This window comes from Populus euphratica, unplaced genomic scaffold (genome assembly GCF_000495115.2).
Source record: "Populus euphratica unplaced genomic scaffold, PopEup_1.0 scaffold42.1, whole genome shotgun sequence".
In the NCBI taxonomy this organism is placed as follows: Eukaryota; Viridiplantae; Streptophyta; class Magnoliopsida; order Malpighiales; family Salicaceae; genus Populus; species Populus euphratica.
The window spans coordinates 727,837-754,679 of NW_011499903.1; the positions used below are offsets into that span (position 1 = coordinate 727,837).

General features: G+C 32.7%; 4 protein-coding genes across 6 annotated transcripts; all 4 read left to right on the top strand.

Annotated features, from left to right (window-relative positions):
• The first annotated feature begins 506 nt into the window (after positions 1–506).
• On the top strand, positions 507–2,116 carry LOC105133132 (E3 ubiquitin-protein ligase RING1-like). The gene has a single exon (XM_011036975.1). The coding sequence runs from the start codon at positions 659–661 to the stop codon at positions 1,748–1,750; it is 1,092 nt and encodes a 363-aa protein (XP_011035277.1). The 5' UTR covers positions 507–658; the 3' UTR covers positions 1,751–2,116.
• Positions 2,117–8,995: 6,879 nt separating this feature from the next.
• Positions 8,996–11,234, top strand: LOC105133133 (laccase-2). Its single transcript, XM_011036976.1, is given in 8 exon segments — positions 8,996–9,134; positions 9,254–9,401; positions 9,587–9,834; positions 9,955–10,051; positions 10,053–10,354; positions 10,357–10,737; positions 10,740–10,967; positions 11,212–11,234. Coding segments are annotated over 8 exon segments (1,566 nt in total).
• Positions 11,235–12,697: 1,463 nt separating this feature from the next.
• Positions 12,698–15,609, top strand: LOC105133134 (HSP20-like chaperones superfamily protein). Its single transcript, XM_011036977.1, has 3 exons — positions 12,698–12,808; positions 14,694–14,879; positions 15,076–15,609. The coding sequence occupies exons 2-3, from the start codon at positions 14,711–14,713 to the stop codon at positions 15,348–15,350; spliced, it is 444 nt and encodes a 147-aa protein (XP_011035279.1). The 5' UTR covers positions 12,698–12,808; positions 14,694–14,710; the 3' UTR covers positions 15,351–15,609.
• A 5,708-nt stretch (positions 15,610–21,317) lies between these two features.
• Positions 21,318–25,193, top strand: LOC105133135 (cactin-like). Of its 3 annotated transcripts, XR_843729.1 has the most exons (3): positions 21,318–21,772; positions 22,107–23,153; positions 24,494–25,193. XR_843729.1 is itself a non-coding variant. In XM_011036978.1 (2 exons), the coding sequence occupies exon 2, from the start codon at positions 22,458–22,460 to the stop codon at positions 23,100–23,102; it is 645 nt and encodes a 214-aa protein (XP_011035280.1). In that variant the 5' UTR covers positions 21,318–21,772; positions 22,107–22,457; the 3' UTR covers positions 23,103–23,359. The 3 variants fall into 3 exon arrangements, 2 of the variants coding, with proteins under 2 accessions (XP_011035280.1, XP_011035281.1); XM_011036978.1 differs by lacking the exon at positions 24,494–25,193 and having other exon boundaries at positions 22,107–23,359; XM_011036979.1 differs by lacking the exon at positions 24,494–25,193 and having other exon boundaries at positions 22,118–23,359.
• Positions 25,194–26,843: the final 1,650 nt, after the last annotated feature.

Genomic DNA, 26,843 nt, shown 5'->3' on the forward strand with positions numbered 1-26,843 from the left:
TATACTTGAACCTCGAGTAGATTAGGTGTATCTATATAACATTAAATAAATAGAATTACCATGTGAAATACATAAAAAAACTTAAAATGTCAATACTGTAAACATAGTGAAACTTTTATTAAAAGCAAATCTTAAACTATTTAAGCATCGAATAAAGATATAAAACTTTATTATCACTAACCTAAACCAATTTTTTGACATGGAAATGACTCCACCGCTTGGGAGGTTGCGCAACTAGTTGCAAAAGGCAGCCCAGGCAATTTCCACCTGCAAGAGAGAGGGATGACATTGAAAACAGAATACATCAGGGGGTGCTTTAGGGCTTTTCTTGTAGCTTACCCAATTATTGAAAAGAGCCTTTTTCTCAAAAATAAGCAAATAAAATTATTGAAAAGAGCCTTTTTCTCAAAACTAAGCAAATAAAATAAAATAAAATAAAACAATGAAAGCGCGTAACCACGTGACGCTCACGCGTAAAATCCTGTATTTGATCCACCGGGAACGCTCCTTCGCCCTCTCATTTTGTTTTCCCACTCATAGCCCGCCATCCCAAGTTTCTTTCACGCGTCTCTTTAAAAGCCCGGCGCCTCTCTCTCTCTTCTCATTTCTTTCTGCAATCATCATTCTCTTCCCCTATCAGCTACTTTCCGATCTGACCATGGCTTCAACGACGGGTACGTCGTATTGGTGTTACAGGTGTGCACGCTTTGTCACCGTTGCACCTCGCAACGACGACGAAGAACAAAACCACGCCAACTACATCACGTGTCCTCACTGCGACGGTGGGTTTGTCGAAGAGATCCAATCCAACTACGACAACCGTCGGAACCGTAGTCGGGTTTCCAACTTCATCCGAAACCGCCGCAACGCTGGCGACCGGTCTCCGTACAACCCGGTGATCGTCCTCCGCGGAACAACTCCCGCCGCCGCCGATGACAACGATGAAGGAAGCGCCTACGAGTTCTACTACGACGATGGATCTGGGTCGGGTCTCCGACCCATACCTGAGACGATGTCGGAGTTTTTAATGGTTTCTGGTTTCGATCGCTTACTGGACCAATTATCACAGATTGAGATAAACAGCTTAGGCCGGTCGGCCCCTAACCCGCCGGCATCGAAAGCCGTGGTTGAATCAATGCCTCGTGTAGAAATAAACGAAACGCACGTGGTTTCGGAGACGTACTGTGCAGTGTGTAAAGAGGCATTTGAGATTGGAGACGAAGCTCGCGAGATGCCTTGCAAGCATATTTACCACTCTGATTGCATCTTGCCCTGGCTTGCGATGCGAAATTCTTGTCCGGTTTGTAGGCACGAGTTGCCTGTGGATAATTCTGACGAGGAGGAGGCGGAAGGGGAGGTTGTGGGGTTGACTATATGGAGGTTGCCTGGAGGTGGGTTTGCTGTTGGGAGGTTTAGTGGGGGGAGGAGAGGTGGAGAGAGGGAGTTTCCGGGTGTTTTTACGGAGATGGATGGCGGTGGGAATGGTGGGCTTAGTGGGAACAGGAGGCCTCGAGATTGGGATTCCTGGGTAACTAGGAGTAGAGGAAGGGAGGGCAGCAGTGGCAGTGGGGGGTTCAGGAGAGTTTTTCGTGGTTTGGGTTCGTTTTTGAGGAGGATTAGGCCTAATTCGTCGTCAAGAATGCATGATGTATCTGGAACTGAATCGATTGAGAGAAGTTATTCGACTCATGTAACAAGGAGGAGAAGAGGATTGGATTTGGAAGTTGAGGAGGGGGCTGATAGGTGGTGATATCATCTGGAGCTATTGAGAGGTGAAGAGACGGACTGCTTCTTCTGATAAAAGTATGTATATACGTAGCACTTAAACAGGTTAAGAATTTATTTATTTTTCATTTACTGAAAGAGAGTGTATTTGTAATGAGTAGAGATTTCTCGTCTCTTCAAATGGAAAAATTCTTTGTATTTGCCGCAGAAGGATAAATGATACAGTTTTGTTGGTTCTGAAATTTCGAAGATAGATGAACTGAAATAGGTGATAATCCACAGTGTAGAAGAGCAAAATGCCTCGTCTTAAAAAAACTTTTACTAGCAATTTCCTTGTTGCAGTATCACTGGAAACATCATTCTATGAATTAAATTTCTACTTTTGGCAGTCTATTGAGTTTCTTGGTTGCTTACTTTCTCTTGCGAGTCACAGTATAGCTGATTGGGTGTGCTTTGCTGTGTATCTAGATGGGATTGGGTTTTTGGGGATTAAGCGGAGGATGACTGAATTTTGCTCATCTTGCACATTAAGTTATTCCACGGAGCTTAAAAGCAGCATGAGATCAGATCACTCATATTTTGTGGTCAAATCATGATCTTTTAAATGCTTCCACAGGGGACTGTCTGATCCATCCATTTCTTAATAAAATGATGCGTGACTGGAATTTTTGGCCTTATTGATGGAAAAGCACCTACCTTTGCTTGCTCGTGCTTCCAGTTTTCGGTCTTCTTTTGCCCTGTGTTCCGCTTTATGGTATTGTGAGTGGTCTATTTGTGGAGCCTTGAGCAATGATAATGGAAGTTAAATCCAAGTATAATCTGCCAAAACGTTTGTGTGTTCGTGGTAGAGGTCTTTGGCATGGTTGTAAGAGCAGAGGTGGAGTGAAACTCCCGTCTGTTTTTCCATTTGCTACCATGATCTGGTTTCAAGTTAGAGATTATCTTAACAATACGTTCTTTATATTGATATGGATATGGTGAATTTAGAATCATTTAATAAATTCTTTTGATCGATTCAGGATCTGGATTCAAAAAGTCAAAGAAGGCAACTTACTTCTTAAATATCAAACCCAACGCGTGTACCCAATTTTATAAGAAACTCAAGTTGTGTTTTTTTATTTGGAAGTATATTAGATAATATATTAAAATTTATTTTTCATATTAACATATTAAAATAATTTGAAAATATAAAAAAATAATTTGAAAAAATAAAATAAAATCTTTTAGAATGCAATTCCACTAGACTTTTAAACAGAGTTTTAAAGGATTAATTGGATTAATTAACGTAAACTAATCCAAACATTTATAATTATAGAAACAAAAAATAGTATTTCTCAACTATAGAGTTCTGCAATCAGTTACAGTATGTGTGGAATAATATGCTTCTTTTTATTGTCTCAATCTTGAAAGAAAAGAAAGTAAACAATAACTCTTATGATTCTTTAGCTTGATAAAAGAAGACTCGTAGTTTGGAGTGCTGTGCTTGCTTCATTGTTTCAATTTTGGAAGCAAAGAAACATGAACTTTTGATTCTCAGTCATGGTCCAAAAAAGGCTATAGAGGTTAACTAACTTTAATTTAAAATTTTAAATATTCTTCTTTGAAATAGTTGCTCTACATCTTTATCATAAGTTTTAATTTTTTTCCCCACAATCCCACAATCCATACAATTATTTTCTACATTGCATTATTCATAAATTACAATAAATTAAAATTACATGAGGTTATTAAATAAAAAAATATCCATATAATAATGGATATCATTCTAGTACTGTGTATTAATATTATTTAAAAGGTATTTAAAAGTGTGATAATAGTTGATTTTTAAAGTTTTTTTCTTTTTAAAATATATCAAAATAAAATTTTTCTTATTATTTAAAAATATTTTAAAAAAATTGAATATTTTTTAATATATTCAGATTATTTTAATTGTTGATGTTAAAAATAAAATTTTAAAAATAATGATATAATATAAAATAGATAAATTAACATCGTCGTCCTCAAATCCACTATTGCTTCCAAAAATGGGCAGGTTGAGTAATTAAATACGGGCCAGCTGGATCTGCATCGGCTACCAGCAATTTACTTTGCCCCTTTCACCTAACCTAGCACCAACCAAAGTCAAGCCTAACAGTGGTCTCTCAATTTCTAAAAAAATATCTTTGAATAAAGACAATGTGCTCTTTGAAGAATGCACGATTATTATTATTATTATTATTATTATTATTATTATTATTCAAGTTCACTTTGCTAATAGATAATAGAATCAGAGGGAAGGAGTGATTGCTGGTATTCATTATCGTCATCTTATGAGAAAAATTCATATTTTTTTTTTTATTTACGTGGCGCGAATTAATGGGAGTAGGTTGTAATTAACTAAAAAAATCAAATGATGCCTTTCCCCCTTATTTTGATAATAAAAATTACATTTATATAGTTTCTCATTGATTTAAAGATCATTATGTGCATTAAAAAAAAAAGAAGTTAAATGGCTTCAGTGAATTAATATAGCAGGAGATTTTTGGTTGATTCAAACAATGTAATCATGGTTTTGATCTTCATTACTCTTAATAATTATCTTGGCATAAAGGTAAAATTATATATTTCATGAAATCTAAGTATTATTTGAGAATTAATTAAGGATAAAGTTGTCGTTCAAATTTATAATACATAGTAAAATATTCTTTTTACCTTGAAATCTGATAAAAAAAAAGGGTCTTCTGTTAAAGGTTCTCTTTATTTTTTTATTTTAATTTATACAGTAAAATAACATTTATATTCTTGGATACTCAGAAAAAATAGCCTAGTTTATTTGTGGTAATTATGTGAATAATTACTAGAGTACCTTAAAAAAATTATTTTACGTGTACATTGGTCTTGTAAGTCACGCGCTCAGACAAGATGGATGGCATATGATAGTTTAAAAAATTAAAAGTCAATCGTATCCAATGGTCTTCAGTTATTGACATGATCCTTGGCCTGACCTGCGATCAAACAGCTGTTAAACTTTAAGGTGATATGATTAATGTTGTTATTCTACTTAATCATCTTTGACCATGTAATGTATGTTGCCAGGTATAGGATCTTAGTCTCACCGGACAACGCAAATGAGCCTCTGCGTCTTCTGTGGACTTGGCATTTTCTTAGATCCTCCGATCATTATTATGCTTTATTGAGCACTGTGTTATAGAATGATCACCGGAGGGGTGTCCTGTGTTTCGCCGGGAGTCGAGTTGGTTTCTTTCATAACCTAAAATAACAATGCAAAGGTGTTTTAAATTAAAAATAAAATTTGTGATTGAGTTATAGCACTTAATGCTAAAGGTTGAAGATGAAAAGAAATTGAAAAAAAAAAATTGATCTAATCTGAGTTATCATAATAAATTTATAATCTAGATTATAAGGATAATATATTCTCATAAAAAACATATAGAAAAAAATAAAAAAATTCAATAGTTAATAAACTCATAATTGAAAGTTGAAATCTGAAAAAAAAAAATATTAAAAAAGATTAAAAAAGACTAAAGTCAACCTAAACTAATATCACATACATGTGATCTGGTCATAAGAGAAGGTAGACCATACAAAAAAAATAACTAAGGTCAATCCTCAATAATCCAATGATGAAGGTTGAAAATATTTAAAAAAATAAATAAAATAAAAAATAAATTTGATATAAGAATAAAATGATATGAAAATTCTGAACCAATCTAAGCTAGCAAGACAAATGTATGACTTAGGCCATGAGGCTAGGTTATCGTCATGGAAAGCAAAACAAAAAAAAATAAAGATGTTTAATATTTAATAAACTTAAAGTTGAATGATAAAATTAAAAAAAAATGTTAAAAAATATAATAAAAAAAGATTAATATTGATCCATGTTAAAATTTAATACCCGTGTCCAAGTTAGCATACATTTAATGATGTGATAGATGACTAGACATTGACTTGGTGTCAATATATGCTGACGTGACATATTGACTTTTCTGTGCCAACTTTGACTAGCTTGTACAACTTTATTTTGGATTTGATTTGCATGTTATTTTCATCATTGTGATCCTTTTAACCTCTTTTTATGGTGGTACATCCAAAAACATATTTTAAGCACTTTATTTTTTAACAAAAATTAAACATCATTATTCTTCACCAAAATTTGATACTACTTGTTAGAACTACAAATGTTCTAATCATTGCTCTTCAAAGCCAAAACACACATAAAATTTAACATGGTTTGACAAGTCGTCTATATCTATAGAAAGGTTAATCTTATTATTCAAAGAGAGAATGATAAAACCATAATAATGAAGGAGCATGAATCATTCTTTCTACTCAACTATCAATCTCACTTTTTCTCTATCTTAGTAATACTGTAATGGATGTCATCATGACTATCCTTGGCAGTTCACTCACTCTCTATATGTCATTACATTCGGCTTTCTACAAACTTCTGCCTTACTCTCCTTAGTTGAGTTTATTTATAAGATTTAACGGTTATCAACTCTAGCTCATTCTTAACATTAGTAGTTGTCAAACTTGCCAACCTCTTGATTATGGATGGTCTTATAATTTCTTTGTCAATAGACAATGTCGTCCATTCTTGGTTGTTGTATATATAAACCGATGTATTCATATTAATGACAAAAAATCTAATAATTGCATCCATCATCTAATTTATTATAACTAAGTACTAATTAAAAATAATTAACATTATTTGTTATTGATAACTAAGTCATGACATTATCATACATGCCTTAAATTCTCATAAAAAATGATGGACCATAGACACACACACATAAATATTTGATATTAGATGTACTAGTATTATGATGTAGCCTTTGTTTTATTTGATGTGTGGTATAACCTTACTATGATCTTATAATGTCAAAGCTGTAATATAAAATGAAGAAGCAGAGACAACAAAATGTTTTGTCGGCTTGTATTTAATATCAATCTCATTATATAGTGTATATACACAACTAGTATAACATTAACATATGATATTTTTCACTTAATTTATGAAAAAAAGGGCTATATAATATATTATTTATAGGAAAAAATGCAACTAATCAAAACCATAAATTAAAAAACTTGATGACATATATCCGCAGTACATTTAATTCATGGTTAATTACATGTTTATATGAAAACTCTCAAGTCAAATTCTTTATTAGTGTCGCTATTAATCCTGCATTTCATTTTAATCAACGACCATGATGTTTATGATCATAAATGACAAAAGCAACACCAACGAGGATAACACACCTTTATCTTCGAGAAATTTGATTTTGGTGAAAACATGATGTTTAATTATATTGCTAGTTACCACCTTCACATATGATGTCTCTCCATACTTCTATTAATGGAACGAGAGTTTTAACAATCTCATTACTAAAAAGTACCCCTTTTTATTCATGTTAGCATCTACAAGTGATGGATTAAGATTTATTAATTGTTTTCAAGACAATTATTTTTGTTTACGAGCCCAAAAACCTTATAGACCAAAAAAACTACTAGGGCCTACTTTCCTACGAGCTGGGCTTAGTGTGAAAACTAAACCCAATGCATAGCTCCCATGGGTTGGGGTATCATGCTTGAGCCTAACTTTCATAGGCCTAAACAACACATATAAGCTTATTTGAGCGTTTATCCCTCAACCAGACGACCTGAGCCTAACCCTCTATACCTTATTTTTTCAATCCCACATGAGTCCTTCAGGATTTTTACTCACCTAATGCATTCTAATTTTAGATCCTACTTCCCTTCAACCGAAGATGTACAAAATCTCTTATGACCTACGACATTTCTATCTCATTAATACATTTGAGTGGAATACAACTCATGACTAACAATAATAATTTATAAGGATGAAATTACTCTTCAATTGCTCCATCTAAACAAAAGAACAAGGTTCATAAGCGATAAATACCTTATGAATCACCCAAGTAAAGGGTTTATAATATCTTTATTCTCTACATATTTGGATATATATTTTCATACCTTCTCTATCTAAAATATTATTATACTCTCTCTCTACAAATATATTTACTAAAACATATAAGAATCCTCACATCTATCCTTATTATTCAAAGAGAGAATGATAAAACTATAACAATGAAGGAGCATGAATCATTCTCTTTACTCAACTATCAATCTCTACCTAAATGAATCTTTTGCAAGTACTTTTCTTCCCACATTAAGCTACCATGCACATTGGCTTTCCACATTAAACTATCACCCAACATGGCTAAATAAAATGAATTAAATTGTAAGAACTAAGCGATTGACCTTTATCTAACCAGATAAGCCTTATTTCTACATATTTTGAATTTTGAAACATTATCAATTGATGTTGTCTATAGGAAACTAATATAAAAACATCAATTTCTTTCTAAAAACTTGTTTTTTGATATTTCCATGTCATTTCATAATTAAAAATTAAGACACTTAAGCTAGGATGCGTGACAAATCTATTCTTTACAGCCATCATGAGTATTTCTATCTAATTAGGCTTTCAACAACTCATGAATCAGACATAAGCCTTTACTTAGGCCATCCTGACAACAGAGGGCAAAACTAGATATTGCTATCCCAACAAGTTTTAAGACCTTCAGCAATACACAACACCCTAATTATTTTGCCTCATGCTCACCAAATCCCTCCAAAAATCACTTGTGCTATCATGGAACTTGGATTTTGGCATGAATATGATATTTCTCTATCCTTGATATTCTCTTTGGTGGAAGATACATTTAATTACTTTAATTAGGAATATTAAGTCAAATTTCCTTACAAACATGTTGCTTGTTTTTTTGAGGAAAAATTTGATTCTGCGAGAAGAATTTTCAATAGAAGGGGTAACATATGAGGAAGGGATATTGAAATTAGCATACGGACATTTCTTTCGAAATAATGCTACTTGTCTATGTAATTAGGAGGACGAGATAAACATATTCAAACCAAAAGTTAAAGCACAAAAAAAATTAACTAATCAATTGACTTTGATGATTACACTCCAAAATCAAACATGGATCTCAGTAGGTAATTCTCTTCCTTCTGTCATGTCTGAAACCTCTGATCACCTAATCAACCAGACAGCATTACTCTATCTATAAACTATTTGCCTGTATAATTTAACACTTCCGACTGAGTTTAATGATATGCACACGAGAAGCGAAGTTTAAGTTTCACCAATAGTACTATAGCTCCCATCTCCTTTCATTTTTTTTTACCAAGTAGAATATTTTAGTTTAATTTGGTTGGCACGTAATGCATGGGTGCTTCAGCTCCTATATCACCAACAATTCTTCTGCAATATTACTCTGTGCTATATAGAGGCTGCCTCCGGGCCTTTCCTGAGGTTGCCAGAGCAAAGCATGCAGGCATTACGAGGCACTACAAGCTCGACGCAAGTACATATACTATGCATATTACACTCATCTAAACTTGTGGCACTTTTAACTATATGCTTTTGTCTGGTCAGCTAGCTTATTAATATAATGGACATTTGTTTTCATCTTCTTTCTGATATAACTGAAAAATGCGACCCAGTTGTGCCACACCAAGAGCATAGAGACAGTTAATGGGATGTTCCCGGGGCCCCGCGTAGTTGCTAGAGAAGGTGACCGTCTAGTGGTGAAGGTGGTCAATCATGTTCCAAATAATATCAGCATCCAGCGGTATGAATTGAACTCTGTATATATCGATCATGTACTTCTATTATATATGATTGTTTCTTTTACTAAGTTTTTGTCTTATGGTACTGTATGTATCGACTAATTAACAATGACAAGTGGTTAAATCATATCTACGTGATTGGTCTTCATGGTTGACGTGTTTTTGGTGATGAAATTATTGGAAACAGGCATGGAATTCGACAGCTTCAAAGTGGATGGGCAGATAAGCCATCATGCATCACATAATACCCTATTCAAACATACCAGACATATGTTTACAACTTCACCATTACAGGAAAAAGAGGAACTCTCTTCTGGCATACTCACTTTTCCTGGCTTAGATCTACTGTCTATGGACCCCTCATCATCTTCCCTAAGCAAAATGTTTCTTAACGATTTGCCAAACCCTGCAAGGAAGTGACCATCATGTTGGGTAGCTAATTAGCCACCCATGACCTCCTTTTTCTATTTAATCTTTCTGTGACCTTTTTAATTTGTATCTTCGTTAAACAAGCTAATTAAGAATAAAACAATCTGATTGAATAAACCACGGGAGAGTGGTTCAGTGCTGATCCTGAGGCAGTGATTAACCAGGCATTACAGTCTGGAGGGTGGCCAAATGTCTCCGAAGCCTACACCTTTAAAGCGTGTTCCAGAGTGTGGAAAGACATATCTTCTCCGATTGATCAATGCTGCACTCAACGATGAGCTCTTTTTCAGCGTTGCGAACCGCACATTCACCGCTGTCGAAGCGGATGCAACTTATGTGAAGCCTTTTGAGACCAACCTTTTGGTTATCACACCAGGACAGAACACAAATATTCTTCTGAAGACCGAACCCGTAGCCCCCAGTGCATCATTCTACATGTTAGCAAGACCATATTTTACTGGCCAAGGCACGTTTGATAACACGACTGTTGCAGGGATACTTGAGCATGAAAGTTCTTCAAAGTCGACAGCATTAAACCAATCCTACCTCTTATTAACGCTGCAAGTGTCGTTGCGAATTTCACAAGAAAATTTCGTAGTTTGGCCAATTCTCAATTACCAGTTGATGTGCCTCAAACAAAAGCAGTCAAGAAATCCTTCTTCACAGTTGGACTAAGAAATAGCCCGTGCACAAAAAATCAGAAATGTCACGGGCCTAATGGCACAAAATTTGCAGCTTCTGTTAACAATATCTCCATGGCTCTCCCTTCGGCAGCACTCCTCCAATCCTATTTTTTCAAAAAATCAAATGGGGTTTATGCCACTGATTTTCCAAGCTTTCCTCTCCATCCATTCAATTACACTGGGACCCCACCAAATAATACTCTTGTGACCAACGGTACCAAGGTTGTAGAAACACAAGTGTAGAGGCAGTGGTGCAGGACGCTAGCATTTTAGGTGCTGAGAGTCACCCTCTCCATCTTCATGGCCTCAATTTCTTTGTTGTTGGAGAAGGGTTTGGAAATCTTAAACCTACTAATGATCCCAAAAATTTTAACCTTGTTAATCCTGTTGAGAGGAACACTGTTGGTGTGCCTTCCGGTGGTTGGGTGGCAATTCGTTTTCGTGCAGACAATCCAGGTTCGTAGTAATAATTAACATAGCACACATTTTCCTTTTCCATGCTGTTATTTGAACAATTTTCACTGATTCTGGAGTAGATTTTACTTGTGAATCTCATAAATTCAGTGGTTGAAATAATTTGAGAAGTGAATCGGAGAAAAATATTTTGGGATTAATTAACACAATTCATTTCATTTATTCAAATTATTTGTAGCAGAATATTAGATTTAAAGTGGATATTATATTGTAAAGTGTGATACAGGAGTGTGGTTGATGCACTGCTAGTTGCCTACCAATATTCCAATTGGATTTCTCCGTGTTTTTGGCTTGCCATTCTCAAAAGTTTTCTGATGAATTCACTGGAAAAGAAAACGTGGAGGAGGTTTTGTGATATATTACAGTGTTTCATTAATCTCCAGAATCACTGCACATCTTTCGATTCTGGGCATACCCTGCCAAGCCATGTACATTCACCCCACCCCCCCGCGACAAAAATTGTCCTAAAGAAGATGTCTAAACAAAAATTCAATTAGCCACTAATTCTTACAAATCCACATGTTTGAAATTCAACATAGGATAACTAGAAAATTTTTGTTTCAATAAAAGGGCTGACGAAAAAAATTCAAATCCAATAAATAAAAAATAATGATGATGATGACTACAACAATGTACTTGGATCAGAAAAAATATCTGTAACAATCATAATTGAGAATTATATCCATGAACATTCATCTCTGCAGATCAGCAGCAGTATGGAGAAGAAACCGTGCAAATTGGCATTGCTAAATAGCTATGAAAAAACTGCTGGAACTAATTCTTCTAGAAATGAGAAACCATCCCTCATCAGCAATGGTTCGGCAGACATACAAAAGGAGGCGTCGCCTTAGCAACCTGCCAGTGCCAGGATTTTCCTATGGTGTTTGTAATTCAAAATAACACAATCAAGAAAGCATCTCTGGAATCGGGAGGAGCTGCAAATTCGATGAGGCCGTTGCCTCATGTGGAATTTCCCATCACAGATGAATCTGTCATTATGACTATTGACTGGCCAGCGCAAGCAGGGCCGGAAGACACTTTGACCGCCAACCGGAATTTTCGACATTGGCACTGAGAAAAGGTGCATATTTTTTCGAAGTTTCTCTTCCTGGTGCGCAGAGGTATTTTTGTATGTCTTTCTGTTGCGGTGTTGCCCCTCAAATCAGTGGTCTGCTAATTTGTCCCATCTATGTATTTGAGCAACCAACTACAAGGAAGCTCCTCCTGTTCTCAGGACATGCCTGCATGCAAAGATTAGCTACCATATTATTGGCTAAGAAGCAGAATGCAGATCATGTCCCCGAGCATCTCTGCTTCTGTCCACATTTTCTCAACAACTGCAGCATTTTGTTTGCTTGAGTTTTGCTTTCCTTACAGCTTTTTCTCCGCTAGCTCTCTCTCTCCCCCTCGCTCTCTTTCTCTGTATTTACAATGTCAAAATAAACCTTAGAAGTGCTTTCATCCTTGACATGATATTGTGGTAGATTGGTTATAATTATTTTTTAAAATATTTTTTATTTGAAAATATATTAAATTTTTTTATTTTAAAATTTTATTTTTGATATTAATATATTAAAAAAATTAATTTAAAGTAATAAAAAATCAAAATTTTCTGAAAACGTATGTGAAACAAGTACATAGATACACGGTGGAGCCCACATTTCGACGCGGCACCCTCTAACCGGTTCTGGGCCATATATAGTTAATGCTATGTTGGAATTGAAGAAGACGACCAAAATACTGCTGGCTGACCGCACCAGCTCAATAGTCACAGAGAAAGCTCTGCTGTCCACCGCCGTCGACGACCTACCGGAGTACTAACGGTAAAGTCTCCCGGCTATAACAATGAATACATCTAGATCTTCCATTTTCACGCACACGCACGCATGAAATTTTCCGTGTTGCACAATCATTTGTGTTTATCTTGTAGTATAATAAGTGCATTGGTGCTTTTCATTTATATAAGCTGAATGGGTTTGTGTTTATTTTTCTTTGCTCGATTGATCTAGAAGAAGATTATGATGGGTGTTGAAGCGCTGCGGTCTTATTGGTACGAGGGTTTGTTCTAATCAATGGATAAAATTAGAACATGAAAATAATATTTTCAGAAAAAGAGTGAATTTGTGATTATGAAGTAGTTTGTTTAGAAGTGGAATTATTGCTTAGTTAGTTCCATGAAATTTAAGCTTAGTTTTCTAGAATGTGATTAATGGAAGAAAGAAATGGAACTCATGTGGTTATCCATTTCTTAATTATGTCTCTTCCGAATCAAATTGGGGTTTCTTTCGCGTTTTATCTTGGGTTTTCAGTTTGTTCTTTCACCTAAACATAAAAAAATAACTGCTATTTTTGTGTCTCTTCTTAAAGATGCTGCATGTCAGCTTAGTCTTTTTAGTTCTTTAAATTACTGGCACTTCGAAATTAAGATGTTAGGGTTACTTATTCAGATGCCATCTAAATTAAGATTCTTTGACGAACATGTTTGTTTTTTCCTGTCTCTATTCATTCTGTGTTTATTGGAAGCATGACTGAGAAGCAACAAGGATTATTTTATCAAAATGAGCTATCAATTGAAAATCCATTACCTACGCAACATGAATAAAGGATTCTTGTTTTAGGTGTCATTGGCATGATATAGTTTTGAAATTGGATTGTTTTTAGTGGAGGAGTCTTTTATCTTCTGTTCCATTCTTTCTCGGAAATCAATATCTCTTAGGTGGCCAGTAGGAAACATAAGCAACCTGTGTCATGTACATTAATGCAAGCTTCATTGTAATCTTCAGGCCTAAAGCTTTCTGGTGATCAGGTGATTGTCATTGAGTGTCTATGGCAAACTCTCTGTTGGTCATCTTCAATGATATTGTCATCTGAATACCATACTCTCATAGAACAACAAATGGATTTGAAAATATTAGTACTTTGGTTTATGAGATGCCCTGATCAGCCATGCTTTCATACTAGTTGTGTCTTTTATTTCATGCTTGTTCCAAGTTGCATCGATAGACAGCACTAACTGAATCATTATGATGCAGAGTCTGGGCCCTTGCCATTCCTCTTTTAGCATGAAACTTGGAAATAGTGTTTGGTTATCTTTTGAAAAATGAAAATACTTAATTACTCTATACTGTGTCTTTGCATATTTGTTCCAGTGGTTTATATTTTAGTCTTAATAAGTAAAGGTTGGCGTGCTAGCTGTCCAGATTGGGAACAGCCATTCTGGAGCTAGATTACTCTTATGGATTTAAGGTTTACTTTAGAGACTGAATTGCAAATCTTTTTACCTATTTGTTGTTTATCTTTCACTAATTTTCTTCACTCAGAAATTTCAGACTAATATATCTTTGCACATTTCTGAATTGCCTTTTTTGGATCCCTATGCTCTGTCTTTTTTTTAGTCTTGGCAACACTTACGAATTGAATTGTTTTGCTGATCCTTTGCCTTTATCGCTCCCCCTTTAAGCAAAAGTTGCAACAAATTTTAGCTTCATTATAAGTTACTTGGCCTGTTATTAGATGCTACCAAAAGTACTATCAGTTTCATCTAAACAACGCAAGTTCTTTAAATTTTCAATGGGTGTTTTTATTGTACATTTATATGTCAGAATAGAAAACAACTGCATGCACAATTGGAATTTGCACTCCTCCTTCATCACTGTTGACCTTGATTGTGGAGTTAATATGTGGATACTGAGAACTTGAGCGTCACAGGAATCTTGGGGGGCAGCATGGATGCTTGTGATTCTGCTAACCAACCAAAATTGAAACCATTAGTGATTTTAAGTGGAACTGCAAAGGAAGTTAGTGCAGGACCACCAATTGGTCTTGTCGACATTGGTGTCAGTGAAAATGCATATCTTTTCCGTGTTGCACTGCCTGGCATTCGGAGAAATGAAAGTAAGCTTCTTACCTCAAATGTTAAATTGCGGTGGCTTGTGCTGAGCATCATGCTTCTTAAGCCACATTTATTCCATTAAAAAGAATTTAGTAATGCAGTAAGCACTATTAAAATCTAAGGCCGAAGCTTTAAGGAATGGTGGTGGCATGGTGTTTTGTGATATAGGAAATTACCTAGTCCACCTTTTTTTTCCAGGTAATTTAAAATGTGATATCCAGCATAATGGGACTGTTCACATAAAAGGTGTGGTAACTGTTGATGCTGGGATGCTGAAAGATTCATCTAGTGTCTTCCAGATGAGGGTCCAGCAACTCTGCCCTCCTGGACCATTCACCATTTCTTTTAAATTGCCTGGTCCTGTTGACCCTCGACTCTTCTGTCCTAATTTCCGGAATGATGGTGTCCTGGAAGTGGCGGTAATGAAATACAGACCACCAAGTGCTCCAACAAATGGGGTTCCGCCTTTGTGAGTTTTTTTGTTTTTATTTTATTCAGGAGCTTAAATGTGTTATTTCTGAACACAGAAACATACAAAGCATGCTGTAAACAGTAGACTAGCTGAAAACTAAAAGAGAAAACCACCCTGAAGTGGGGACATCTTCGCATGTCCTGCCAGATTTTCTGCAGAACGCATGGCTAATCTGACGAAGTTTTTGTATTGTTTATATTTATTGAACAGATCATTACATTGTCATTGATGGCCGAAATTAGTTCTTTCTTTTCTTTCAACACATCTTATCTTTGGCTCTACCATTGTTTGCGTGTTTTGATTATGTTTTTTTTTTTTTGTTGTATAGTTAATTAACCTCAATCTACGTCAGACTTTTTATCTCCCGAAAGGGCATTATCGATTTATAACTTCATTATAGATAGTTAACAAAGAATTCCTCAAGAGAAAAGCTAGTAGAAATGCATTGACTAGTGATGAGTTAGTTTCAGTTGATTTGCTGTTATCTGCTGGGTAATATACCAGTATTTTGGATTTATAACTTCAAATTCAGATTTGTTTCTCATCCAGCCTCGCTCAGGTTGAGCTGGGCAAACTTGAATGGCTGATAGTCCTGTGTTGTAGCCATTGTGACCACAAAACAAGGACTATATTGGCATATTGGCATAAAATATGACACCAGTGGTCCTTTTGGTTTCCATAGCAGACTTGTGGTGCTTGTATTAGGGGGTGTTTTACATTGAGACTCAATCTGTTTTTCATTAAAATTTAACGTTTTATGGTATAAATTATTTTTTTAGTGTTTTTAGATTATTTTGATATTAAAAATATTTTTTAAAAAAAATATATATTATTTTAATATATTTATGAATGAAAAACAAAATCAAACACCTTAAAAACTTGATATGAAAATGATTATGACGTGACATGAAAATATAATATAAATTTAGATTGAAAACTTAAATTGTAAAATTATAAATAATTTTTTTAACTAATTATATTTAATAATTTGAGTCAATAAATTAAATTATATTAAAATTAATGAGTTATGTAAATAAAATGAGAGAGATAGATAGTATGAATCAATAAATTAATGACATAGAAAAACAAAAAGTCTCAAAATAAAATTTTTCAATAAAGAAAAGTTATTGAAAGGTAGGAAATAAATATAAATTTAGTGATAATATGGTTGTTTTCATCATAATAAGCCTTGAGAGACCTTTTTTGGGTTGCAAGCTAATAAGTTCAAATTATTAATTAGCTAACATAAATTCAATAATAAAATAGACCTCTAAATAATATTTAATGTACTAGAAAAAATTTAAATTTAAAATAATTATTTAAAATTAATAAAATTAATAAATATTACAAAAAATTCATGTTAAAATTCCTTCATGTAGCCTAAATCTCTAATTTTTACATATTATTGACAGATTTAAGTCATGATTCTAAACATATTATTCTCTCTTGATTTCAATTTCAAACATGTCGTTCTTTCTCATTTGGATGAATTATTAGACCAACTTTATATAGTTGGAAAATTTCAAATATATAGTTTCTATTCCAACTTTAATCGAAACAAAATTCTACGAATAGCTCTAAATATGTCTCAAATAGTATACGAAGATCTTGTTTGATATATTTGACAACATTAGTTTACTAAAATGACCTTCTAAAATATTATATACCTTAATTCCATTTAACCTGAAAATTTATCATAATATATTTTTATATATCTAATATTTTCTTGTAAAATTCCAGCTTCATCCAATATACAGTTTGAAAGATATGATCAATCTTATAAAACTAGTTAGTAGATATTGTAAGGTTAAATTTAAACCCGGTTTTATTCATATCATAAATTTAGTAAATACATAAAATTAGACCAAATTTACTAATTTTACATAAATTAAATCTGATTTTATTATTTTTAAATTTTTTATATCAATATATTCACTCATAAATTCATAAAATTTTATAAATTAACTCGGCATTTTAACAAACTAATTATGACTACAGCATGCCTAAGAACATAAAATGTGTTTAAGATGGGTTGTGGTGATGGATAATTTAGTAAACGACTAACATGCGTAACTGTGATAAATATATTACTTTTCGCAGTGGATCCCCTACCTTGCATGTTAAGCTAATGGTTTCTTACACAATTTAATGTGTTTAAGGCGTGTTAATGAACATAAGTTCGAACCTTGGGATGTGATGGGCTGAACGCATGACAAACAATGGAAAGGGTATGTTCAAAGAAGAAGAAAATTAATTTCGATAGATTCATAAGGATACAAATTAGTGATCGTATTATAGAAAACTACAAGGAGGTTAAAAGAAACATGTTTGAAATAAATTATTTTAATACCAAGTTATAGATAAACATATCACTATTTTTACATTATATTGTATAGAAAAATCTTGACAACAGCATAAATATTGAAAACTCGTTCAAATAATTGATGTTTACAAGTTAAGATACTATAATTAATCAAAATATAACGAGAAAACCTTGTTAAAAAAAAATCCCAACATGAAAAGAAGCCAACTAAAAAAAAAAAAAAACTCAATAGAAGGGAAAGATAACAAAAAAATCTCTTAAGCATCTTCAAGAGAAAAGAGAAAAGAAAATATTCATTTGGATTTTATTCTTACAAATATGGTAAAAATAAGATATTATTTATTGCAATAATATTTTTTTATTAGTTTTTTTTCTCTTTGATTTTTTTAATTATATATATATATATATATATTTGCTTTATATTTATATGAGATGATAATGTTCTTATAATCTATATCATAGATTTTTCAAGTTTACTGAAGTTGAATCAGATTATTTTATTATTAATTTATTTATTTATTTATTTTAATTTTATTATTTAATATTAAATTGATTATAAATTATTTTTAAATCTATCAAGTCAATCAAATCATATTAAATTTTAAAATAAATGTATCTTAAATATATTAAAAATACAATTGACTATTCTAAAAGACACTTTACTATTGGAATGTACAGAAGAAAAAATATATATATTTATACTATTTAAAAAATTATATTACTAATTTATTAAAAAATCTTAAGGCTTTACTGATACATATTTTATTATGGACAAGAATAATAAAATTACTATTTTACTCTTAAAATTTTAAGAGTAGGCTAATAGTTGAAAGTGGGATCATCTTTGCAATAGAATCATTTTGGTATTTTGAAATTGACTAGGGACAGGACATAATTTTTTTTTTTTTAACCCAATAAATTTATTTTGATGCTCTCAAAAGAAAGAATATATTTGTTTGCTATAAAAAGGTATTTTTGTCCTTTTATTTTAATATGCATAATAAAATTATTATACTATCCTTAGAAGAAAAAATTTGAATTGCTAATAAGGGCTTCTTTTGTCTATTTATTTTTATAAGGACAATTAAAAGACCTACTTGCCTTTAAATTTTATTTTCTGAAGCCTAGGGTTACAAAGTATTTCAGTCATTGCGCAACAAATCTTTTTGTTGTTATTAGGATGTGGCAGGGGTAGTTCAGTCTTTTAAATAAAATAAAAGGAGATATATAAAAAAAATTCTCTACGTGTTACTGCATCAACCACTTTACCATTTTTCAAACAACATGCATGGCTGATTTCAGCAGCCAAGAAGGCCGTTACAGTATGACATCAACTTCATTTTAGTGTCTCCTCCATATATATATATGGCGCGCGCAGCTAGAATACTTTATTTTGCCATTGATAATTATCTTCTTTTTTTTTTTCTTTTTTCTTGGTGTTTGCGTTCCACCTTTTAATTTTTCGAATCGGTCTCTAAACTTTTTTTTTTCTTTTATTCAGTTCATATTTTTTTGGTAATAATTTTTTTTGAAATAATTTATTGAATTAAATTTTCATTTCAATTTCATCCTTATTTTTTTTTGTTTTATTAATAATATTTATTTTTTTAATTATTATTTTTTGTAATCTAAAATAATTTTTAGAGTTGTTTTTTTTTGTTGATTCCACCCTCTATAAATTTATTTCCTTTTAGATTTTATCTTCATTTTTTTTTTTGCTTTGCAAGTTTTTCAAAACTAGTATATTTTTACTCAATTTTATTCTTTGATATTTAATTGGTTTAGATTTAAGTTAATTGGTTAAGCTTGCGTTTAAAATTTTATGGGTTGGAAGCTTTGAAAATTAAACCCGCTTCTCAAGGTTTGTCTAAGATTGCTTTTTTTTTTAAAAAAAAATATTTTTTTAATTTTATTTTTAATATTTATTTATTTAGAGATTGAACATTTTTTTTTCTCATGCTTTCTATGACTTTGCTTTTATCATTTCTTTTTATTTAATTGGGTTATTTCAAGTCTTTTTAATTGTTGTTTTTTAAAATTTATTTTTTAAAAAATAAATTTTATTTTTAAATTAAATAAAATTGATTTATTGAATATAATCTAACACTTACTTTATTTTGTTTTGTTTGGTTTTCTTTTTCAAGATATTACTCTAGTGATCCATGTAATTTCTTTTAATATCTTGGTCTAGACTTTTATAATTAAATTTGAATTTTTAATATATATTTTTTTAATTATAATATAGAGAAATCATTTATTTTAATTGATTAGTATCACATATTTTTTTTAACAATTTATTTATTATCATTATTTTATAAATTATATTATATTATTAAATTATCCAATTTAGCCGAGTTAACCAATAGGGTATAAAGGTCTTTTCTTCTTCTTTTCAACTACTTTCTTCGTCTACGCATTCTTTTACGTATTCAAATTTTTTTGACCCACGGGTGCAAAGTGCGAGTCACGAACAGTCTTTTCTAAAAAGCATTTGTCCCCAGGGGATGCTTCTAGAATCCCTCTCTCCAATTTGGCGTCACTTCTCGACCCCACGAATCCATCGCCGCTAACAACCCTTCTTCTACTTAGCACCAGCCAAGATTTTTAAAATGATGAGTTAACTCGTAAAGTTTTATAATTTCAGAAGTTAAAATAATATATTTAATGTGTTAAATTAGATTAGAAATTTAAAATTAATAAAATTAGATTTAATTTGTATAAAATTTATAAACTCAATTTAATTTTATAAATTTATTAAATTTATGATATGAATCATATCAGGTTTAAATTTGATTTTAAAATATTTACATATTAGTTTTATAAGATTGATTATATCTTTCAAACTATATATTGAATGAAGTTGAAATTTTAAAAGAAAATATTAAATATATAAAAATATATTATGATAAATTTTTATATCAAATAGAGTTAAAAAACTTAATATTTTAGAAAATCAAAGTTAGTAAATTAATATTATTAAATATATCAGACAAGATTTATTGTTTATTACATATCCAGAGCTACCGATGAAATTTTACTTTGACTAAATATCTAAAACTTTTTAACTATATATTGCAGGCCTAATCATTCATTAAAACAAGAAAGAATAACATATTTGAAATCAAGACTCCAATCTATCAAAAATATACAAAAATTAAAAATTCATGCTACATGGAGAAATTTTAATAAGAAGATTTTTTTATTATTTTATTTTATTTATTTTAAATAATTATTTTTAATTTAATTTTTTTAATGTATTAAATATTATTTAGGAGTTTATTTTATTATTAAATTTATGTTAGTTAATTTCTAATTTAAATTCATTAGTTTGTAATTCAAAATAAATCTATTAATACTTATTGTGATGGAAACAATTAAATTGTTACTAAATTTATATTTATTTTTTATTTTTCAGTGATTTTTCTGTATTGAAAAATTTTATTCTAAATTTTTTTATTTTTTTATGTTATTAATTTATATTATTTATCTTTCTCAGTTTTATTTTATTAATTATAATATTATTCATTTATTTTATTAAATTTTAATGTAATTTAATTTATTAACTAGAATTGTTAATTATATTAAAAAAATTATTTATAATTTTATAATTTATATTGTATTTTTCAAGTCAAAAAAGATATTTTTGATAACCTTGGTGGAGTACCAAAAACACCATCCGTGTCGACTCCTCTTCTCTTTCTCTCCGCGTTTGCCTGCCTGACTCAGCTGTCACCTCCCCGTTGCCCTTCAACCCATGATCACGGCGGCTATTTGCCTCCCCCAGTTAACTTTCACCGGTGATGCTGCAGTTTCACGGTGGCGGGTTTGTGAAAGGCAGCAATGAATCGGTAGGGAACGACGCGTTTTGCAGGATAATCACGAAACAGTGATGATATTATTTTCGTGGTTGTTGGGTATAGATTGGCACCAGAGACCAGGAATCGGAGGGCTTTTGAAGATGGGTTCAAGGTTTTGAATTGGTTAGCAAAACAGTCTAATTTGGCTGCTTGTGGAATATTAGATGCTCACAGCCACATTTTCTATAGCTTCGATGCTTCCATGGTCGAGCCTTGGTTGGCTGCTCATGGAGATCCTTCCAGGTATCCATTCGGATTAACTTGCCTGTTCTGTTCATCAAGCATATAATTAATATGAATAAGATTACATTTTGATTTTCACCTGCCTGTAAGCAATTTAGCTCAATGGGTTTAAGATATATGCATTTTAGTTATTCTAAAATTCATGTGACAAGCTGAAAAATTAAAAAAAAATCTTTCTAACATAAATTAATTTATGTCATATATCCTAAAATAAAAAAGTATATATATAGTTCTGTTATATATACATTCACAATAAAGGTCGGTTATCCTTTTTTTTTTAAAAAAAAAAAATGAAGGTCGGTTCCAGGTTTTCTTACTTTCCCTATATAATTAGGTTTCTTTTAGATGATTTATTTACCCTAAAGCAAAAGCAGAGGAGGCAGGGGCGGAGGCAGAGGAGGGCAGAGAGAATTGTTTGCTGATAAAGAATTAAACATGGACGTGAACAGGAAGGTAAGTGAAGAAGAAATAGAAGAGTATTTGGTGAAGAAGGCGATCAAAAAAGCAAAAAGTTGACGTCGAGATCATCATCACCATTCTCGTCCTTTTATTCTAATCAGTCCAATCCCTTCGGTGATTCCAATCTCGATGAGAAATTTGTGTGGCGCAAAAAGATTGAGCGTGATATTGCGCAAGGGCTGCTTTCTTTTCTCTTAAAACCGAAAGAAGGAGACAGAGAGAGAGAATGGAAGAGATTGGAAAGGTTAAGAAAAGAAGAGAGCAAACGGCACTTGAGAAACGACAGCACGAGGAAGAAAGGGAGTTGTTAGCTAGAAAACGTGCCCGTGCTGAGTTTCAGGACTGGCAGAAGAAAGAGGATTGTGCTATTCCACAATTTGTTGCTAATGATGATGAACGAAAAAATCAGATTCAAGAACCTGCGGAACCAGAACCGCCTACATTATTGGAGAAGTTCAATCTGAATAAAGCTACGGGAGCTATGAAGGAAGGTGATGGAGTAATTGGCTCTGTCGCTGAAGTGAACCTGGATTCACAGGTAGAATGGTTGTGTGACAAGTACCAACCGAGAAAGCCTAAGTATGTCAATGCTTTTCACACTGGATATGAATGGAACAAATATAACAGGACTCACTACGATCATGAAAATCCACCTCCAAAGATTGTGCGAGGATACAAGTTCAATATCTTCTACCCAGACATGATAAACAGGACAGAGACTCCAACTTATACATGCGAGGATGATGGGAGCAATGGCGAGACTTGCATTATAAGATTTCATGCAGGGTCACCTTATGAGGACATTGCATTCCGAATTGTGAAGAAAGATTGGGATGTGAGCCATAAAAAAAGGATTCAAGAGCACGTTTGATGGGATAATTTTGCGGCTTCATTTCAACTTCAGATGTCACTCCTATCGCAGGTGACATGTAAACAACCTTGTGGTGGAATTATAAAAAATATTTTGTATCTGTTGATTAATGACATTTTGATCATGAAGTGTCTTTTTCCATGTTATGCTTGATCTTATGCTATTTCAATCCTGCGAACTGCAGTAAATAAATGACTATAACATCATATTCATTATGTTTTAATTATCAGACCAAATTACAGAAAGGATTGTAATGATTGATTCTGGCCAGATTTAAAAGCTGCTATACATTTTCTTATGTTTACTGTCACTGACTTCTGAAAGTTATAACATCCGTCCTTTCCTTTTTTTCCCCCCCAAGTATCAGTGTTCTGCTACGGAAACAAAGAATTATAGCAGATTCACCAGTGACTAATAGTATGTATCTACGGGTCTATCACATTTATGCAGTTGTCTATAACATTATCACATTTATGCAATGATTCAATTATGCAGTTCAATTATGGATTCTAACAAGACACTATTACCATGATGATTTCCCTAATCTTGTTGTATTCATGTTCTTGCTTGGAAGTAGTTGAGTAAAGCATCACATGTTTCATTCGACACAAGGGCGGGGGGGCTGGTGTTTTGTTGACGCATCTAGTTGTACATGTGGGGTTTTTTTTTTTTTAGATTAATATGAGTATCCGGCCTGCTTGCACACTACGACTATAGATGGAGATGAATTGATATGAAGATCGAGAAGCTAAAAACTCCCGTACCTTCTTTTTATGACAAGTTCTTATCCTACAGTTGATGAAATAAGTGGGATACGACACGACATGTCGTGTCATTTGACGATTCTGATATTTTTCAGTGCTGAAATGACAAAATTAGACGTTTTGTGCTGATAAGAGGAGAGATGCTCGGAAAAAATCCAGAATCCAGATTCCTACTGTAGAATCAAACTGTATGCAAGTTGTCATTTGTAGTAGCATCAGTTTTGCTGGTATTACCTTTTACAGAACTCATTTTTATCAATGGCAGGGAGATGAGTGGCACTCCCAATGCAGATCCAATTGCTAATAATGTCCCCTACCTTACTGCCAGTTCCACCATCTAAAAGGAATCTCTCTTCCATCAAAAGACAAAACAGAGAGGAAAACGGAAACTGAAAGGAGAAGAGATAAGACTGCTATGACAACTTCAATAATAGAGCAAAACAGGTCTTGCTAGTGTTGAGATCCAGTAGGGACTAAAATCTATCTACCCAGAACATTAAAAAAAATGAAGAATCATCAAAGTAAATGTAGCTAGTTAATTTGAGATTTTATTGGATTATAATTGATATGTGATGATCTCTTGTTACAAAGTAGATGATTCTAGCTCTCTTCAAATTGTAATTACAGAGCTGATTCTAAAAATGGAGGAAAGACAATAAAACCCTATGATACCAATCTCTTCTTGGTCAGATGGCAGAAAATTTACGAGTTCAATCAAACCCAACATCCATCTTTAAGAAAGGAGAGGGGAGGAGAAAAAAAAAGCAAGAAGAAACAACCAAGAAGGTACACTTGATCCCTTACTCGATCTCTTTGCATGTTCCTTCAAGAATCACCATGTTTGTGCCAACAAACAAGCATGGCAACACAGCGCCTCATGATATAAAACCTTGCCTTCTGTTCCTTGGCTAAGCTACTACATTTATGTGAAATAGAAGAGTTTTTTTGAGAGAAACTCCTTGGAAGAGGGCACTTTGGAGAAGAGCTCTTGAGGGACGAGGTCCTCAAGAGAGGAGCCTTGGATGATGAACTCTTAGTCGAGAAACTTCTTGTGAAAGAAGATGAACCTTCTTTCTTTGATAACTTCCACTTCTCATCCATCTACGAACCTTAGAAGCTACAAGTGACTAGCTCGTAACAGCAAGTGATATGATTCTTCTCTGTATGTACTATATACGTGTGAGAGGGCGAAAGCGTTGGTGTGTGAGAGAGAGAGAGAGAGATAAGATCAAGGATGGGACTCGCTCAGTGAGTGGGCTTTTTATTAAATATTGTAATGGCGATTCGGGTTTCTAGATGTGAACCAGTATTTCATTTGGTGCTGAAATTCTTTGTTTTTTTTTTTTTTTTTTTGTATATTCGGTCACCTTGCATCCGTGTTTTTTTTTTTTTACCGTTCATGGCATCATGTTATTGGCTGGTTCTCAGGTCTCAGGGTCTGTATTCTTACTGTGTGACTTCCTGATTCTTGAACCTCCTTCCCCCCTCATGGAGATCCATCATTTAATTTGTAGACATTGCTGTCGTACAGAGCTGCATTATGGTTATTTTTTTATTATTTTAAAAAACGGTCACCATACAATATTTAATTTGTAGACATTGCTGTCGTACATTATGGTTATTTTTTTTAATTTTAAAAAACGGTCACCATACAGTCCATACAGAGAGGTTCGTACTCAGAGACAGGTATGAGCTGGTAATGTGAAGAGGGTTGTGCTCATTGTTCCACGAAGGACAGCGGTCGGTCTAATAATTGAAACGTTCACTGCTCGTGGCCTCCGAGCACGTTCAATATGCGTCGAAGTTGGGCTCCCTCCTTCGCTTGTAGAAGTTAAAATCATATTTTTGCAGCATGTTTTTTTTTTATTAAAATTTAAAAATTTTATTTGTTTTGAATTAATTTTTTAAAATTATTTTGGTAGATTGATATTAAAAATAAATTTTCAAATTAAAAACACTTTAATAACTATATTCTCAAACACTCATAGCTGGTAGTTTCTTTCAATTAAATTTGATATGGTTTATGATATGATTTGATTTATGAATTGAAAAAATCAATCTAAATTGACCTCAAAACATCATTTAAACTAGATTTTGACATGTCGATAACATTACTAATTGATTTACCAAGTCAAATTATATCAACTTCCATTTAATTTATTTGAAATCCGACTTAAACCAAGTTTTGGGTCAACAAGCCACTGGAGTAAACCACCAAATTTAATTACTCTTTTTTTATTTAAGAAAAGTCATAGCCATACAAATTATTAATATTTCATGTCACCATTTTTTTTATATATATAAAACACACATTCCAATTACAGGCGTTTTACAAAATGAACTCTAGAAAAAACACATAACGTTGGACTTCATGACAAATATTTTGATCATACGATCGACAAACAAAAATATAAAACGGAAGATGGGATCATGTAAAACCGTTCTCGTTTTATGTTTCAATCTTATATTAATTAACCCATTTCAAATAAAAATAGAAAGCGGGACAATTTCTCTAAAACATAGATAATATCATTTATAATAGTTCCCATACGATGTTTTTTAATCTTCTGTTTAAACACACTTGTTGAAAAAATATATAGAAAAATCACTTCGAAAAAAAACAGAAGGAAGTTGTCTCGGAAAATGCCTTGGATGCTCAACCTTCTTCCTTCCCATACGATGTTTTTTAATCTTCTGTTTAAACACACTTGTTGAAAAAATATATAGAAAAATCACTTCGAAAAAAAACAGAAGGAAGTTGTCTCGGAAAATGCCTTGGATGCTCAACCTTCTTCCTTTCTCCTCCTCCTCCTCCTCCTCCTCCTAGGATTCTTCTCCTGGGATTCTTGGTTACATTAGACCAGAGAGTTACGGTGCCTGTGAAGGATGCCATATTTGGCTAGCTTGATATCCGTGAATCACCAAAGCAATATATATATCGTGTCTTCGTCCTGAATGTCCCAGCTAGGTCACCCCC